Below are 15,871 nucleotides of genomic sequence, written 5' to 3' on the forward strand. Positions count from 1 at the left end.
ACTGATTTTATTATATACAGTGGGGCCTCGACTTATGATGACATCGACATCCGATATTCTCAGGAACCAATAATATACCTTCCATATGATCTCTTATTTTAAGGACCGATGGTATTTGCAGGTACCGATGACTTTCCAGTATAGTTGGAACGATACATGGATGGAAATTTTCAGACACGTGGTGTACAGAACATCACTCGTACAATTATTCTCAACCAATTAGTCTTTGTTATCATTCAACAACGTTATTGTTCAACGCATGGCGCAAGGAACATCACTCGTATGATTGTTTCAGATCTATGATGATCTGAAACTTAAAGCTCCATCAACCAGTGGCAGTGCTGTGCACTTTGAAGACTTTAAAACCTGCACAGGCTGGTTCGAGCACTTCAAAAGAAGGGTGAATATCAAAAGTGTTGAAAGGCATGGAGAGGCATCCAGTGCTGATTAAAAAAAAAAAAAAAAAAAAAGCAGCTGAGACCTTTAAAATTGAATTTGTTAAAATTTCTATAAAATTGAAATTCAGTTTGTTGATCAGGAGAGTTTTTAAAACTGACCTCTTCTGGAAGCGAATGCCCAGGAGAATGTACATCACTAAGGATGAGGCTAGTTTACCTGGGCATAAGCCTATGAAACATAGGCTTACTCTCTTGTTGGGTGCTAATGCCTCTTGAAATTTTAAGCAGAAGCCTTTTGGCATAGTAACAAGGCCTGGGTTACAGGATATGTCTTCAGTGAATGGGAGCTTGAAGTTTTCTGTCCTTCAGTGAAGAGTTAGCTTGAGAAAAATAACTTCCCGTGAAGGCACTGCTCCTGCTGGATAATGCACCAGGCCATGATCCCAAACTTGTTCAATCTCTTAGGGCACAATTTTACTTTGTTCAAGTCAAATATTTGCCACCCAACACCACTCCTCTTTTTCAACCAATGGACCAGCAAGTGATTGCAAACTTTAAGAAAATCTACACCATGAAAATGTTTGCAAGTTGCTTTGCAGCAACCTCTGATGAAAATGCTGTCACCTTCAAAGATTTTTGGAGATCTAAGTTCAACATGCTGGACTGTGAGAGGCTGATTGTAAGTTCTTGGAATGATATTTCCACAAGGTGCTTAAATTCAGCCTGGAAAAACATCTGGCCTTTAATTATCAGTAATGTTGACAGATTTGAAGATGATGGTGCCTTGACAAATAATATTATCACTCTTGTAAATCAATGGGTCTGGAGGTTGGCAAAGAGGATGTGGAGGACCTTATTGATGTCACGAGCTTGAGCTAACAATAGAGGAGCTACAAGAGTTGGAGAAAATTATGGAGAGTGACACTGAAGAGGAAGAAAAAGACACCCAAAAAGTGTCACCTGAAGAGTTGAAGACTGTCATTTCTTGTTGGGAGCATTTAAAAGAAGTGGTAAAAAAACACCCCAACATTGAAAACACTGAGCTCATGATGGGCAAAATGGAAGACAAAGTAATTTCTTACTTCAAGAAACTACAAAAAAGTTGTCAAAAATAGTCCACTTTGGATAGTTTCTTTGCCATTAGCGACAAAAGACTGAAAAGACACTTGACGCTTGATTGTCACACCACCACTATGCCACCATTGATTTCATCAGCTGTGCGCTTCAGGTCTAAGGTAAATGCTAATTTATTGTTTGTTTTTTTATTTTAAGATGTTTTACAACTATTTATTAAATAATCTTTATAAAGCACTCATTTTTAATGTAAAAATGAGAAATGCCTATTTTATGCATTGTTGGGGAGTGAATATAAGAAATGCCTATTTTATGCATTGTTTGGGAGTGAATCACAGGGAATCAATGTATTATTGGTTTCAACTTACAATATTTTCAACATACAATGGGTTTTGTGGAACGAATTACCATCAGATGTTGGGGCCCCACTGTAATTCCCTACATTAGTCATTTTAATATAAGTAATCTTTATGTCATCATCTTTATATATTTATATATATATTTTAAATAAGCATATATATGAAATCAGTTGATATTTCTTATCATATCGTTTATTTAACAAATATATTTTTTATTTATATCAGTTTAAGGCACATTAATAAGTGACAGAGTATTAAAGCTATTTCTTGAATGAACACCTTTTTTCACAAGTTCTCTCTAAGAGAAGGCGGTATAACAGACAGCTAAAATTATTACTATTTTTAAATTAGTTTGCTTAGCAATATTATTATAATCTGATAAAGCTATATAATGAATGTTTCTTGAGATTACATTTCTCTGATGTTCGTAAATTTCATTGCTCAAATCAGAGTCATTATTGATTCAGAGGAATAATATTTTGAGCAGTATTTGTAGTCATATAAACTGTGGTTACACAATGAAACTTGGCTATTCATATTCTTGTATGTATATGTAATATGTTTACATTAGTAAATTAATAAGAGGAGTTTACCTCAATATACTAATACCTTAATTTACTAATATTATTATCAACGTAGAACATATTGAGTATTACAGCTCTGATTCATACTATCTAATATGTTTACATATAACATATACATGTATATGTTATATTTTCTTGTATATATATATATGTGTATGTAATATGTTTACATCAAAAATTTATATATATTTTACATTTAAGTTACTTTGACCACCTTGTATAGTAAAAAATATATGCAATTTAAATTGAAGCATCTTTTTTATTTTTTTGGTTCTAGCAGTAAATAGTAGCAAATTTTTAATAAACTGTGTAATTCCCAGGTTTCTCAGAAATGTGTATACTTTGAAGGCAATGACTCTCATCCGAGTGACCTTGTGTCTTATCGAAGCACCTTGTCAGAATTGGAGAAAACAATACCACAGGTATTTGAACTGGTTTAACTATCTATACTATTATGCACTATCTGGTCCTTTGTAATTATACACTAACTAACTGTTACTTTTCAGATATTTAATATCTTATTCTGTTTCTAAGAGTGTGTTCTGCATTTAGAATTTGATGGTGTGATGCGTGTGTGGCAAACTGCAATTAACAGAATTTGTTAGTTTCTTGCAAAATTATGCTGCAAAGTGAGCACATTATCTTATTTTAACTGTAAATTAGAAATAATACATTAATAAAAAGTTAGTATGAACCAAAGCTCTAATGCTCAATACGTTCTATGTTGATATCAATATTTGTAAAAGAATAAGAGAAGTTTACCTCAATATGATACGTAGAACACTTCTGCATGATACTCTCCAGAAATTAAAACGAAAACAATTAAAAAATCAAAGAACTTACATTACAGTAAAAAATAACTAAAAATCAATTAAAAATGAATTTTCATTCATGTGATCATGACATATGGTCGAAAAGCATTGTCAGCTTCAGGAAAGAAAATCGTTTTGCAATTTTTTTGTTAAATTGATTTTTTACTTAATTTTTGCGTTAAATTAAAAATTTATTTTTAATTAAGGTCAATTAAAAATCAATTAATTGATTTTAAATTTAAATTGGTTTAATTGCCTATTTAAAATAGGTAAAAAGTACGAGATGAAAATCTCTACCTCAAAAACAAAATCAATGGGATTATGTGGAAAAAACATACAAAGAGTCAAAATTGTTATTGATGATAAAATAATAGAACAAATATCTGACTTCACCTATTTGGGAAATTTAATATCAAATGAAGGGAAAGGCATCCACACTAAACTACAAAAATATAATAAAATGAATGGAACGATTAAACGCCACTTCGGAAAACAAATGACAACTGAAACAAAATTACGACTGCACAACATCACTTCAAAACAGCCCTCTTCTACAGCTGTGAGATTGGGTCATAAATAAGAAATATGCACACAAACTAGAAGCAGCACAAATGAGATGTTTAAGACCATTATTAGGCTTTACAAGACTAGACCACCAAAGAAATTTAGATATCCGCAAGAAATTAAAAGTAGATAACATAGTAAATGACAAAAAACGGTATCAGGAAAAATGGATCAGCCACATAGAAAGAATGAACCCAGACCGGATCCCAAAAGTAGCCTTTAACTACAAATCTACAGGCAAAAGAGATGTTGGTCGACCAAGACAACGATGGCGAGATCAAGACCACCTCCAAGAGCTGCAACAGAACAGGTCTTAAAAGACCTAAGCCGGACCAAGTCATGATGATGATGATTTTTAATTATCTTTTACTGTAATGTAAGTTTTTTAATTGTTTTAGTTTTAATTTCTGGAGAGTATCATACGGAAGTGTTCTATGTATCCTATTGAGGTAAACTTCTCTTATTCTTTTACAAATATTAATAAAAAGTGTATTAACTTATCTCATTTTAAATTAACCAAATGTAACAGCTTCATTAAGATAAGTTAGGTGAAGGAAAGTGAGAAATGAGGAAAAAAACAGTGACACAGTGAGATCAGAAACAGCAGTGCATAAAAAACTGTTGAGTACCACCTCCTTTTGTAAATTCTGGATATGGATCCTTGCATTGATATAGAGTTCAGCTTTTCTATTATTTTTTTTTTATTTATTACTAAAATTTATCAGCAGAAATGTTCCTTGGCAAAGTGTATCATATTGTTTTCATTCTGATTCCCAATCCTCAAACTGCAGCAAAAGTGCAAACTGCAGGCTTTTACTACTACTTTTTTTTGCTGTTAATATACTCAGCATCCTTCATTTTCATAAAGAGTTCAGTATTTTATTTTTATCTGATACCTTCAGATAAAAATAAAATACTTTTATCTTTTATCTGAAGTACAGTATATCGTTTTGGTAAGACATCTTAAAAATGTTCAAGAAACCACTCAATGAACCTTCTAGCCCCCGCCCCCAATCTGTTGCCAACTCGGATGGAGTCCCACACAAAATTGAATGATGAGTCATACTGAGATTTTCAGTACTGTTAAAGATTGGACTTTTGATTCAGTATTTTGAAGTAGTCTCATATGTAGGGAGTTATTACTAAGAGACAGTGTGATTGAAGTGCTTGAGTTATCACCAGATCCAGTCTATTGGTCAGAAAATAGTTACTACATATTTTGTCCAAGCTAAATTTTACTGTCTAAAGATGCAGTTATCAATGAAGGAATTGATGGCCTATAGTTAAATAAAGTTGAAAGTTTCTTATTTATTTATATATTTGCAATATTCTCCAATGTATATTAGGATATATCAAGTTTGAAATCTGGCTAATTCCAGAGGTCACATGTAGCCAGGTGGCATCACTGGTTTCAAGAGCTATGTAAGAGGACAGCAGACTTAGAAGATGAGCGCCTCTGTAGCCAGGTGGGAAGGAGCAGCAGTGCGTAGCACACGCTTCTTGATTAGACCGGGGTTCGAGCCCGTCACCACCAAATACGGATGATGCGGAAAGGTCAGTGGAATGACCACTGCATATTCCTGGAGCAATATGGCCTTAGTTGCTAATGCTCCTAAAAACAAAACAACAACAACAACTTAGAAGATAGTTTACAAGCAGCATAAGATAAGGAAAAGATCCCCCCTTCCCATTGAGTTTTATATTATTTCTAGATTTCTACATTATGGGTGTGTCCCTCTGGCAGGTGGTAGAAAAAATGGCTCAATCCAAGTCAACTGTTAGAAACATTGTACAGCAGTGGTGGAAGACAGTAAATAATACTGTCAAGATGTCCTTGAGGCTATCACAGACATTCTCTCAGGTATGTCAAGCTGGGCTTGCTACCTGTGAGTCTAAAACACTGATGGAACAGATATTCAGATGACACACACAGTCAAACGGACATAATTTTGGCAAAGTTTGGTTGGCCTATTAAGTGAATCCTCTGCTTGCACTGTCAAGATGGTGGGACTGTTAGTAACCCTGGGTATAAATCCCCATGTGTATAAGTCCTGGAATACAGCTCCTAGTATACTGTAGGTGACAACCCAGGTGAGAATCAACGTAAATAAGGGTTGAGGTGTGGTGCCCACACCACACAGAAGAATGCAGCCCCTAGTGGTACTGCACCAGTTGACTCTCATCAACCGATGCAGTACCACCACTTTGCTTATTGGAGGTGAAGTGTTTAGTCTCTAGAGCAAAGCTCCGGCAACACCCTCTGTGTCTTTCATCAAGCAGTATGATTGATGTCTTTTGAGGTTATGATGGACAGCCTGGCAAGATCCAGTCTTCCTTACATTTTGAGGATACAGCTCTAAAATGGTGTTTCCAGGTCAGCCGCTGGATAGTCCACTAGACCAAACCTATTGGTAACTCTCTAGAAGGCTTCTGGATCAGCTAGTGTATAATCTCTCTGCCTCTACTCTGCCAGATAGTGACTGGAGGGAATCCAAGTAGTGTGTATGCGGGGCGTTGTTGATGCTATGTTATGTCAAGTAGCTGGTTACATTCTTGCTATGTGTACGCCATATCCAAGAATTTCATTACTTCATACAGAATGTTCCCCCCACCTTTTCTTACTACTGAATACATCATGAATTGTTAAACTAATAGAACAAACTTAACTGTGAAAGATCTAAATCTCCTAAACACTTCCTCATTTGTTTCACAAATATACTTGATCTCAGTTCCAATCTCAATGATGTCCATTTCTACTTACAGTCTGCCAAACCCCATGTACTCTTTCTGACAGAATCCCAATTATCAGTTGATTCAACCACTGCCCATCTCAGTTGTCCAAATTATTCAATGTATGATTCCTTTCACTTGAAAGGTGGTACTCATGCATATGTGTGCTTTGATATTCTCTGTCAGAGACTTACTAATTTGGAATCTCCTCTTTTCGATCTTCTTTCTTTCAAATTCATCTGTTGCCTCTATCGTTCTCTCAAGTCCATTAATAACTTGACAACGTGACTTTCTCCAGTCCAACTTTCTTAACAGTGAGGTAATTTTCCTGGAAGATTTTAATGTTCATAACTCCAGCTGGCTTCCATTTTTCTAGTCACACGGACCAGCTGGTCAAGATGCTGAGACTTTTGCAGTTACTAATGACTGTACAGGTTGTTCATTTACCTACCAGAATACCAGAAAATCCTAACCGCACAGCTAACACACTTGAATGTTTTCTCACAAACAACACTTCTAAGTACACAATCGAGGTGATTGGTCCTCTTGGTACTTCAGATCACAAGTTGGTGATGGTCAGTTCTCTAATAGAGCCTTTCTCTCATGGCCATTCTCAACCTCATGTTGTTTGGCATTACAAGAATGCCAAATGGGATGATCTGCGAAATTTCTTTTCTTCTTTTCCTTGGTTGGATTACTGTTCCAAGTCTTTATGTCAACATTTGCTCAGATTGTGTCAGTGAAATTATTCTTGTAGGTATTAAATCCTTTATTCCTCACTCCACCTTAAAATCTCATCCTTTATCTAATTCTTGGTTTTTCCAATAAGTGTACTAATGTTGTTCAAGATAAGAATGTTGCATATTGCAACTGGTTTCTATCCAAATTCCAGCTTCATTTTCTGCCTACACCAAAGCTTGCAATAGTTGTAAAGCAGTTATTAATAAGTTCAAACTAGATTTTAGCATTAGCAGAGGCATACGATGCAAGAAAGCAAGCTTAATGCAGCATCAGCCAAAAAAAAAAAAAAAACCCCTCCCATTTCACCCCTCCATTCATTCCAAATAAATTTAAGGCTGACCTATCCAGGTCAGCCTTAAATTTATTTAGGCTATCAACTACTTCCACAACAAAAGATGGAAGTCTGTTCCACCAATCAACCACCCCCTTGGCTAAAGGCAGATTTCTGCACATCTATTCCAACATTCTTTTCTCAATTTGAGTCTATGTCCCCTCAGGTTCCTAATCTGAGCAAGAGGAAGAATTCCATCAGCATTCAGCTTGCTCAACCCAGTCAAGATCTTATACACCTCAATCAGATCACCTCGCAGGTGCCTACTCTCCAGGAACTACAATTTGCAGAACTTAAGCCTTTCTTGGTAAGAGCACCCCTTTGTTCCCCTCACCAATCTTGTTGCCCTTCTTTGTACTCATTCTAACAACTCTACATCCTTCCTAAAATGAGGCCTCCAGACCTGTACACAGTACTCTAAGTGTGGCCTGACCATTGCCTTGTACATGTGATAATCACCTCCCTGTCCCTGCTAGCAAAATTCCTATATATTTTGAACAGGCTAAGAGTAGAAAACTTTCTTCTTGTCCTAATGGTAGTCAAGCATTCTGTCTCTTGCCAAAGCTATTGGCTGCAACTTTTTCCTATCTCTATTTCCACCTCTGTCAATCAATGGTTCTACTGCCATTTCAGCCAAAGATAAAGCTGAACTGCTAGTTCAGCTTTTCTTCGTACTTTTCTTCTAACTCATGTATTGATGATCTTGTTAAACCACCTTCAATCATTCCCAGTACACTCTGTTCAATGCCTCTTCCGTAAAAAGGATGTCAGAAAGATTTTGAACAACAAAAGATGGAAGTCTGTTCCAGCAACCAACCAACCCTGCAAAAGCAGCTTCAACTTCTCGAAATCCACTACCAATTCCTTCAATGCTTCTAGATTCCATTCTTCAAAAGAGAGCAGTCAGGTTAATTAATGACCCATGTGCAAAGTCTCTCCACTCTCTGTCTCATAGATGATGTTTTTGTTGCACTGGTTTCTATAATTCTCCCTCTCTCTCTTCCAAACCAGTCCGATCTCATGCCTTAATGAGTCAGCATCCTTTTATTTTCAAACTTAAAACTCATAAAAACAACTTTTCTTCTTCCTTAGTACTAAGTAGTATAGGTTCTAAAGCTTTCATGTTTGGAGTTTTTATTAAAAAAAAAAAAAAAAAAAAGACAGAATTAAGTAGACATTTAATCTGTATATCTTTTCTCATTCATGATTGCACTAGCTCTAAATGTTACATTAGATTTTCTTACCATTAATATGATAAACACCTATATAATCAGTCACTTTTTATGCTTTTTAGATTCAGAATAGAGGTATTTTCCTTTCTGGAAGCTTCAGTTTATTAAATTCAGATGTATTTTTAATTAGAGGACATTAAATAGCTATGTCTAATCAAATGCATATTAAAATTTTTTAAATAATGTGAAATAAGTCAAATAATGTGGGATGAGCTCATGGAAGTTTCATATTCCCCCTTCAGATAAAATGGACTAAGCTCATGACATATATTTTCCGGAATCTAGGACTACAGATTGACATTGCTGAACTTCCTGTTATGGTACATTGTGAGAGATATCTGCGCAAACTTGGAATCCTTCTCACTAATACTCCTGCAAGGTAAGAGACCCTTTTTTTTTTTTTTTATTTCAACTGAAATGTGAAATTGTTTCTCACTGATTTTTTTCAAATTAACAGCTTAAAATCTCAACATGGGCTAAAAATATAACTAAATTGTTTTTTGTATGATTTATATGATTTATGCATTCTGCTTTTAATTTGGAAAGTTTTAAAGGGATAGATTTTGATGTAAAAGATTTACAATTGAAAAATTTAAGAACATCAGTTTCTCGGTTTTTAATGTTGAAAAAGGGGAAATAAAAATTTTACTAATTTATTCTGCTAATTTCATTTATTTGAATTAAGACTTAATAATTATACTATGGCACAAAGCCTGAATCATATTTTAGTTCTTTAATTTGCTTATTTCTATTATGCCTACCTACTAACCTATGTATACCAAGATTCTGCAAGAAATATAAGACACATTCTCTGTTTCCTTGCAGAATCTTGGGCTTGTAGCATCTGTCATTGCATTCAAAAGGAAAATCTCTAAAAGGATCCATTTCACTTTTATTATTTGTGTTCTGTTTAGTAACTTGAGTGCATGAAGATGATAATCACCCACATTTTTAAACATTTATAACATGACCATTTATGAATTTTTACCATTGAAAGATTTTTTTTGTCATTACAGTTCTCAGCACATGAAAAATAAAATGTCATATTTTTCGTATGTCATATGTTACAAATGATAGTGTTTTATTTTATTTTCTTTCATTTTTATAATTTTATTTTTTCTAAACCTAAATAAAAAAATAAATAAAATTACAGGCTGATTTTCATAACCCAACCCTTTGAACCTTATATTGCATCAACTGGATATTATTCATTTGTAAGTACAGTTAGTTCTGCTTAATGCACATTTTTGCAACATGAATTTGCTCCAATGTGACTGATATATTAGGGAACAATGCAAATATGACATGATTTTCACGTTGGCTTATACGTGATTTCATCTGCGAGTAACACCAGGTAAACGCAAAACCCGGCACCAAGCTGAACGTAACAGCAACCTGCCCAGCAATTCGTACAAGTTTATGAAGCTTAAAATATGTCAAATGTGTGAGAGCTATATTTCCCATTTACTGTAGTTCTATTGGTCAGAGACACTGTTGTCATTCGCTGTATTCACAAGATAACACATGATGTTGTAGGCCGACTCACATTTTCAGGAGATCACATTTTTCTGTTCGAACAGAAATTTCGTGAGGCAGGTTAGTGTGAGCGGAGGAGCACATTTCTGTTAGTGCAATCTAGTTATAAAATGGGTAGTAAACTCGATCTTATTGCACTTACAATAATACTGATAGCTGAAATTCTGTGGGTTTTTACATTATTATAGTGAAATATGTTTCCCCTTGCACGAAATCTGCAATCATATAAAAAACATAAATATAAATTTTCAGAATCTTCTCTTCATTCCTATTTTTTAAGCTTCATAAACTTGTTACTCTGTATCTCACTTGTGAAATTTGTGCATGCCGTGTTCATTGTTATTGATTGCTTATCTTTTTTACTGTTTTAAATTTTACAATCCAAAAAAAAAAAAAAATGTCAGTGAACAGAAATATCAATTAGTATGTATATATTTCCTGTAAAATTATTTATTTTTTAGAAATTTAAGATGTTTAAATTTGTGTTAGAAAATTTTAATGGGTTTCTAACTTTTTTTAGTGTTTTACTTACTACATTGAACATTTTTTTGAGTACTCTGTTCCTATCCCTATTTTTCCTATAAGCCCTGTTGTTTTTAATGTGCGAATACCATAATGCGGAGATTTTTAGGAACACATATACCATGTTATAGCAGAACTGACTGTATACTAAAAACTTAATTATTGTATTCAAATGGCAGTTAATGTTTTTTAAAAAAATTTAAAATCATTTGTAACATAAACGTATGATGTTTAATGGACAGACATAATAATGCTTCTCATATTTATTCTTAGTCAGTAATACTATAAACACTATAAAACTAAAATATCACCTGTCATTGCAACAACTATTTCTTTTTTATATTTTTATTTATAAATTTCCATTGCTGATTCATCCAGCTATTAAAGGCTTATAACAAATCCACATAAGGCTGCTTGTCATTGAAATTTTTTATTAATTAAGTTTTTTAAAATACTCTTTACCTGCTTACTGGGGAGACCTATTGCTGCTCAACTGGTAACTAACTACGTTACTCAAGCAGCTGGAGAAGGCTCTCAGTAAGAAGTGATAAAGAACCACTTCTGCTTGATAACCTGATGAGAGAGAGAGAGAGTGTGTGTGTGTAGTGACAGAATACCCACACACTCTCTCTAAATTGACTTTCATGACTTGCTACTGGTTATGCAATTTTTGTTTATCTCCGCATTCATTTATTTTTTTATTAGAATGTTCTCTGGTTTTAAAAATTCAATTTTTTATTTGAAAACCTGAAGATTAGCATAATGTTTGAGGAAAAACAATATTAATTTTCTTCCAAAACAGGCTCCATTTCAAGATACCTCTCTAATTACTCGCACACTAGCAAGGCTTTTGTGGATTTATTGGATGATTGTTTTCTACATCAGCATGTTCAGGAGGCAACTAGAGGGAGTAATACTTTTGATCTGATTATCAGTAGTGATTCTTCATGCATTAAGAATCTGCAGAAAAAGGAACCACTAGGTGGCAGTGATCACAGTGTGCTGAAGTGGGATTTACTCAAAGAGGTAACTACCATCAGGAGTAAAGGGAAGGGTTTTTGCTTTCATAAAGGTGACTACGGTCGTCTGAGACAGTATTTAAATTCTATACGGTGGGACAAACTGATGATGTTACCAACAGAACAGCAAATTCAAAATGGGAAGCATTCAAAGAATTTATCTTGGAAGCTACTAGGCTTTACATACCAACTAAGAAATATTGTTCAAGGTTTAGGCCTAAATGGATGTCAGATTTTTTTTATTTTTTATTTTTTTTATATAAACCCCAAACACAAGAGATATTAGAACCTATAGTACTTAGTACCTTGCTTGGGTTGGAGATTGAGAAGACGAAAGAAGATGTTTGTTGACATTGGACTTAAACTTCTGTAGACTGTAATTTTCAGGAAATACATATGAAGGAAGGTTGTTCCAGAAAACGGCAGTTGAATGAATAAATGAGAAAAGATGAAAAGTTGGTTAAGTGAGTTTGAAGTTGGACAGTAAATGGACGTTGGTGGCATGTGTTGGGACAGTTTTGAAAGTGAGAGCGGGAATTATAGAAGCCAATTCAGAAGAACAGTGCCCATGGAAATACCTGTAGAAGAGGCATGCAGCAGAAACAATACATCTATGAGACAGCGAGTGGAGAGACTGTATTCAAATGGCAGTCCTAACTGCCCTCTTCTGAACGGAATCAAGAAGCGTGAGAGAGGTTTTGGGGGCACCACCCCAGATGCGTGAACAGTATTCCATGGTAGGACGGATTTTCGATTTATACAGAGTGAACAGCTGTTTGGAAGAAAAGTAACGCCGAGAGCGAAAGAGAAAACCAAGTTTCTTAGATGCAGAGGAAGCAGTATTTGTAATGTGCTTGTGCCAAGAGAGATTAGAAGTCAGGGTAATCCCCAAAAGAGATATATCATTTTGCCTAGAAATCGGAGTGTCACCAAAGATAAGCATAGGAGCAGAAGAATCCTTTTTGCGAGATATAAGACAAGACTGAGTTTTAGAAGGATTGAAATCAACTAAGTTGTCTTTGCCCCACTGGAGAATTACCTGGAGATCGGCATTTAAGGAATTGTTAGTGGATATTCGAGAAGTTGAAGTTGATTGAGCAGGGAGGTTTCTCAAAATGGAAAGTGGAATGCAATGTGCTATCATCGGCAAAACTATGGATAGGATTTCTAATCAATGGAAGAAGGTCATTAATATACAAGGGGAAAAGACTGGGGAAAAGAACTGAACCTTGGGGGACACTGGCATTAGTGGAGAAGTTTGAAAACAGAGAGCCATCTACCATCACCTTCAGTGAGCAAGCAGAGAGAAAACTGGATGACCAATTACAAAAAGTTGGCAAACCATAAGATGGAAGCTTGTTTAGAAGACCTTTATGCCAAACACAATCGAAAGCCTTTGAGATGTCAAGAGCAACTGCTTGTGTTTCACCGAACTTTTCCATTGAATTAATCCATAAATGGGTAACATAAGCCAGATTATCACCAGTAGATCGACACTGACAAAATCCATACTGGCGATCATTGATCAGACGGAAAGTTTCTAGGTAGTTTAAGAGTTGGCGGTTAATTGTTTTCTCCATTACTTTAGAAAGAGTAGAAGTAATTGTAATGGGATGATAATTAGATGGGAGGGTGTCACCCTTTTTAGAACTGGCATATGACAAATTTCCAAGCAGAAGGAAATTTGGAACAGGAGTAAGTTCAGGAGCACAGGTTTTGAGAACAAGTGGAGAAATACCATCGGGACCTAGAACTTTCTTAGCATCAAGACTCATCAAAATCCTTCTGACATCCTTTTGATGGAAGACCACAGGAGGCATTGAACGGAGCATGTTGGGAATGGTGGAAGGTGTTTTACCAAGATCATTAATACATGAGTTGGAAGAAAAATGGGATGCTAGCAGGTCAGCTTTATCCTTGGCTGAAGTGACAACAGAACAATCTGGTTTGGACAGAGGTGGGAGCAGAGATGGGCAAAAGTTGCGGCCAAAAGCTTTAGCAAGAGACCAGAATTCTTGGCTACTATTAGGGCAAGAAGCAAGTTTTCTACTTTTAGTCTGTTCAAACTCTAGTTTTGACTGATTAATAACTGCTTTAAAATTGTTATGAGCTTTGGTGTAGGCAAAAAATGAAACTGGAGAATTAGAAACAAGCCAATTATGATATGCAACATTCTTCTCTTGAATAATGTTGCATAGCCTTAGCACATTTATTGGAAAACCAAGGTTTAGATAAAGCACAAGATTTTAAAGTGGATTGTGGGATAAAGGATTCCATTCCTGCAAGAATAATTTCACTGACACGATCTGAGCAAATGTTGACATCAGAAGTTTTGAAACAGTAATCCGACCAAGGATTGTTTGTTTGTTTGGTTTTTAGGAGCATTAGCAACTAAGGCCATATTGCTCCACCGACCAAGGAAAAGAAGAAACGAAATCTCGCAGGTAATCCAATTTTGCATTCTTGTAATGCCAAACAATACGAGGTTGGGAATAGCCATATGATAAAGGCTCCATTGGAGAAGAGACAATCACCAACTTGTGATCTGAGGCGCCTAAAGGACCTCTCACTTCGACCGTGTACTTAGAAGGGTTGTTTGTGAGAAAAAGATCAAGCATGTTGGCTGGCTGTATTTTTTTTTTTTTTTTTTTTTTATGAGAACCCCCAAACACGAGAGGTATTATAACCTATAGTACTTAGTACCATGCTTGGGTTGGAGGTTGAGAAGACGAAAGAAGATATTTGTTGATATTGGACTTGAACTTCTGTAGATTGTAATTTTCAGGAAATACGTATGAAGGAAGGTTGTTCCAGAAAACAGCAGTTGAATGAATAAATGAGGAAGATGAAAAGTTGGTTCTGTGGGTTTGAAGTTGGACAGTAAATGGATGTTGACTGGTGGCGGCACGTGTTCGGACTGTTTTGAAAGAGAGAGTGGGAATTATAGAAGCCAATTCAGAAGAACAGTGCCCATGGAAGTATCTGTAGAAGAGGCATGCAGCAGAAACAGTGCGTCTATGAGAAAGCGAGTGGAGAGACTCTGTTAGAGATGAATCATTAATTAACCTAACTGCCCTCTTCTGAATGGAATCAAGAAGCCTGAGAGAGGTTTTGGGGGCACCACCCCAGATGTGGGAACAATATTCCATGGCAGGGCGGATTTGCGATTTATACAGAGTGAGCAGCTGTTTGGGAGAAAAGTAACGCCGAGAGCGAAAGAGAAAACCAAGTTTTTTAGATGCAGAGGAAGCAATATTTGTAATGTGCTTGTGCCAAGAGAGATTAGAAGTCAGGGTAATCCCCAAAAGAGATATATCATTTTGCCTAGAAATCGGAGTGTCACTAAAGATAAGCATAGGAGCAGAAGAATCCTTTTTGCGAGATATAAGACAAGATTGAGTTTTAGAAGGGTTGAAATCAACTAAGTTGTCTTTGCCCCACTGGAGAATTACCTGAAGATCGGCATTTAAGGAATTGGCAGCAGATTTTTGAGAAGTTGAAGCTGATTGAGCTGGACAAAGTTTCTCAAAATGGAAAGTTGAATGCAATGTGCTATCATCGGCAAAACTATGGATAGGATTTCCAGTCAATGGAAGAAGGTCATTGATATACAAGAGGAAAAGAGTGGGGGAAAGAACTGAACCTTGGGGGACACCGGCATTAGTGGAGAAGTTAGAAGACAGAGAGCCATCTACCATCACCCTCAGTGAGCGATCAGAGAGAAAACTGGATAACCAATTACTAAAAACAGTTGGCAAACCATAAGATGGAAGCTTGTTTAGAAGACCTTTATGCCAAACACGATCAAAAGCCTTTGAGATGTCAAGAGCAACTACTTGTGTTTCACCGAACCTTTCCATTGAATTAGTCCATAAATGGGTAACATAAGCCAGAATATCACCAGTGGATCGACACTGACGGAATCCATACTGGTGATCGTTGATCAGACAGAAGGTTTCTAGGTAGTTT

The 15,871-nt window shown here is 35.7% G+C and overlaps 1 protein-coding gene across 2 annotated transcripts in view; it reads left to right on the top strand.

The window, feature by feature from the left end:
- The window catches only part of LOC150085335 (neprilysin-1-like), a 103,108-nt gene that overhangs the window by 44,354 nt on the left and 42,883 nt on the right, over window positions 1-15,871 (top strand). For both annotated transcript variants that reach the window (XM_090373160.1, XM_090373161.1), the window contains 2 exons: window positions 2,736-2,837; window positions 9,068-9,204. In XM_090373160.1, coding sequence (XP_090229286.1) covers window positions 2,736-2,837; window positions 9,068-9,204 — 239 coding nt within the window. The remainder of the gene's footprint in view (window positions 1-2,735; window positions 2,838-9,067; window positions 9,205-15,871) is intronic.

The sequence above is a fragment of the Mastigoproctus giganteus genome, chromosome 5, assembly GCF_048544385.1.
Source record: "Mastigoproctus giganteus isolate SK-2022 chromosome 5, ASM4854438v1, whole genome shotgun sequence".
Taxonomy (NCBI): domain Eukaryota; kingdom Metazoa; phylum Arthropoda; class Arachnida; order Uropygi; family Thelyphonidae; genus Mastigoproctus; species Mastigoproctus giganteus.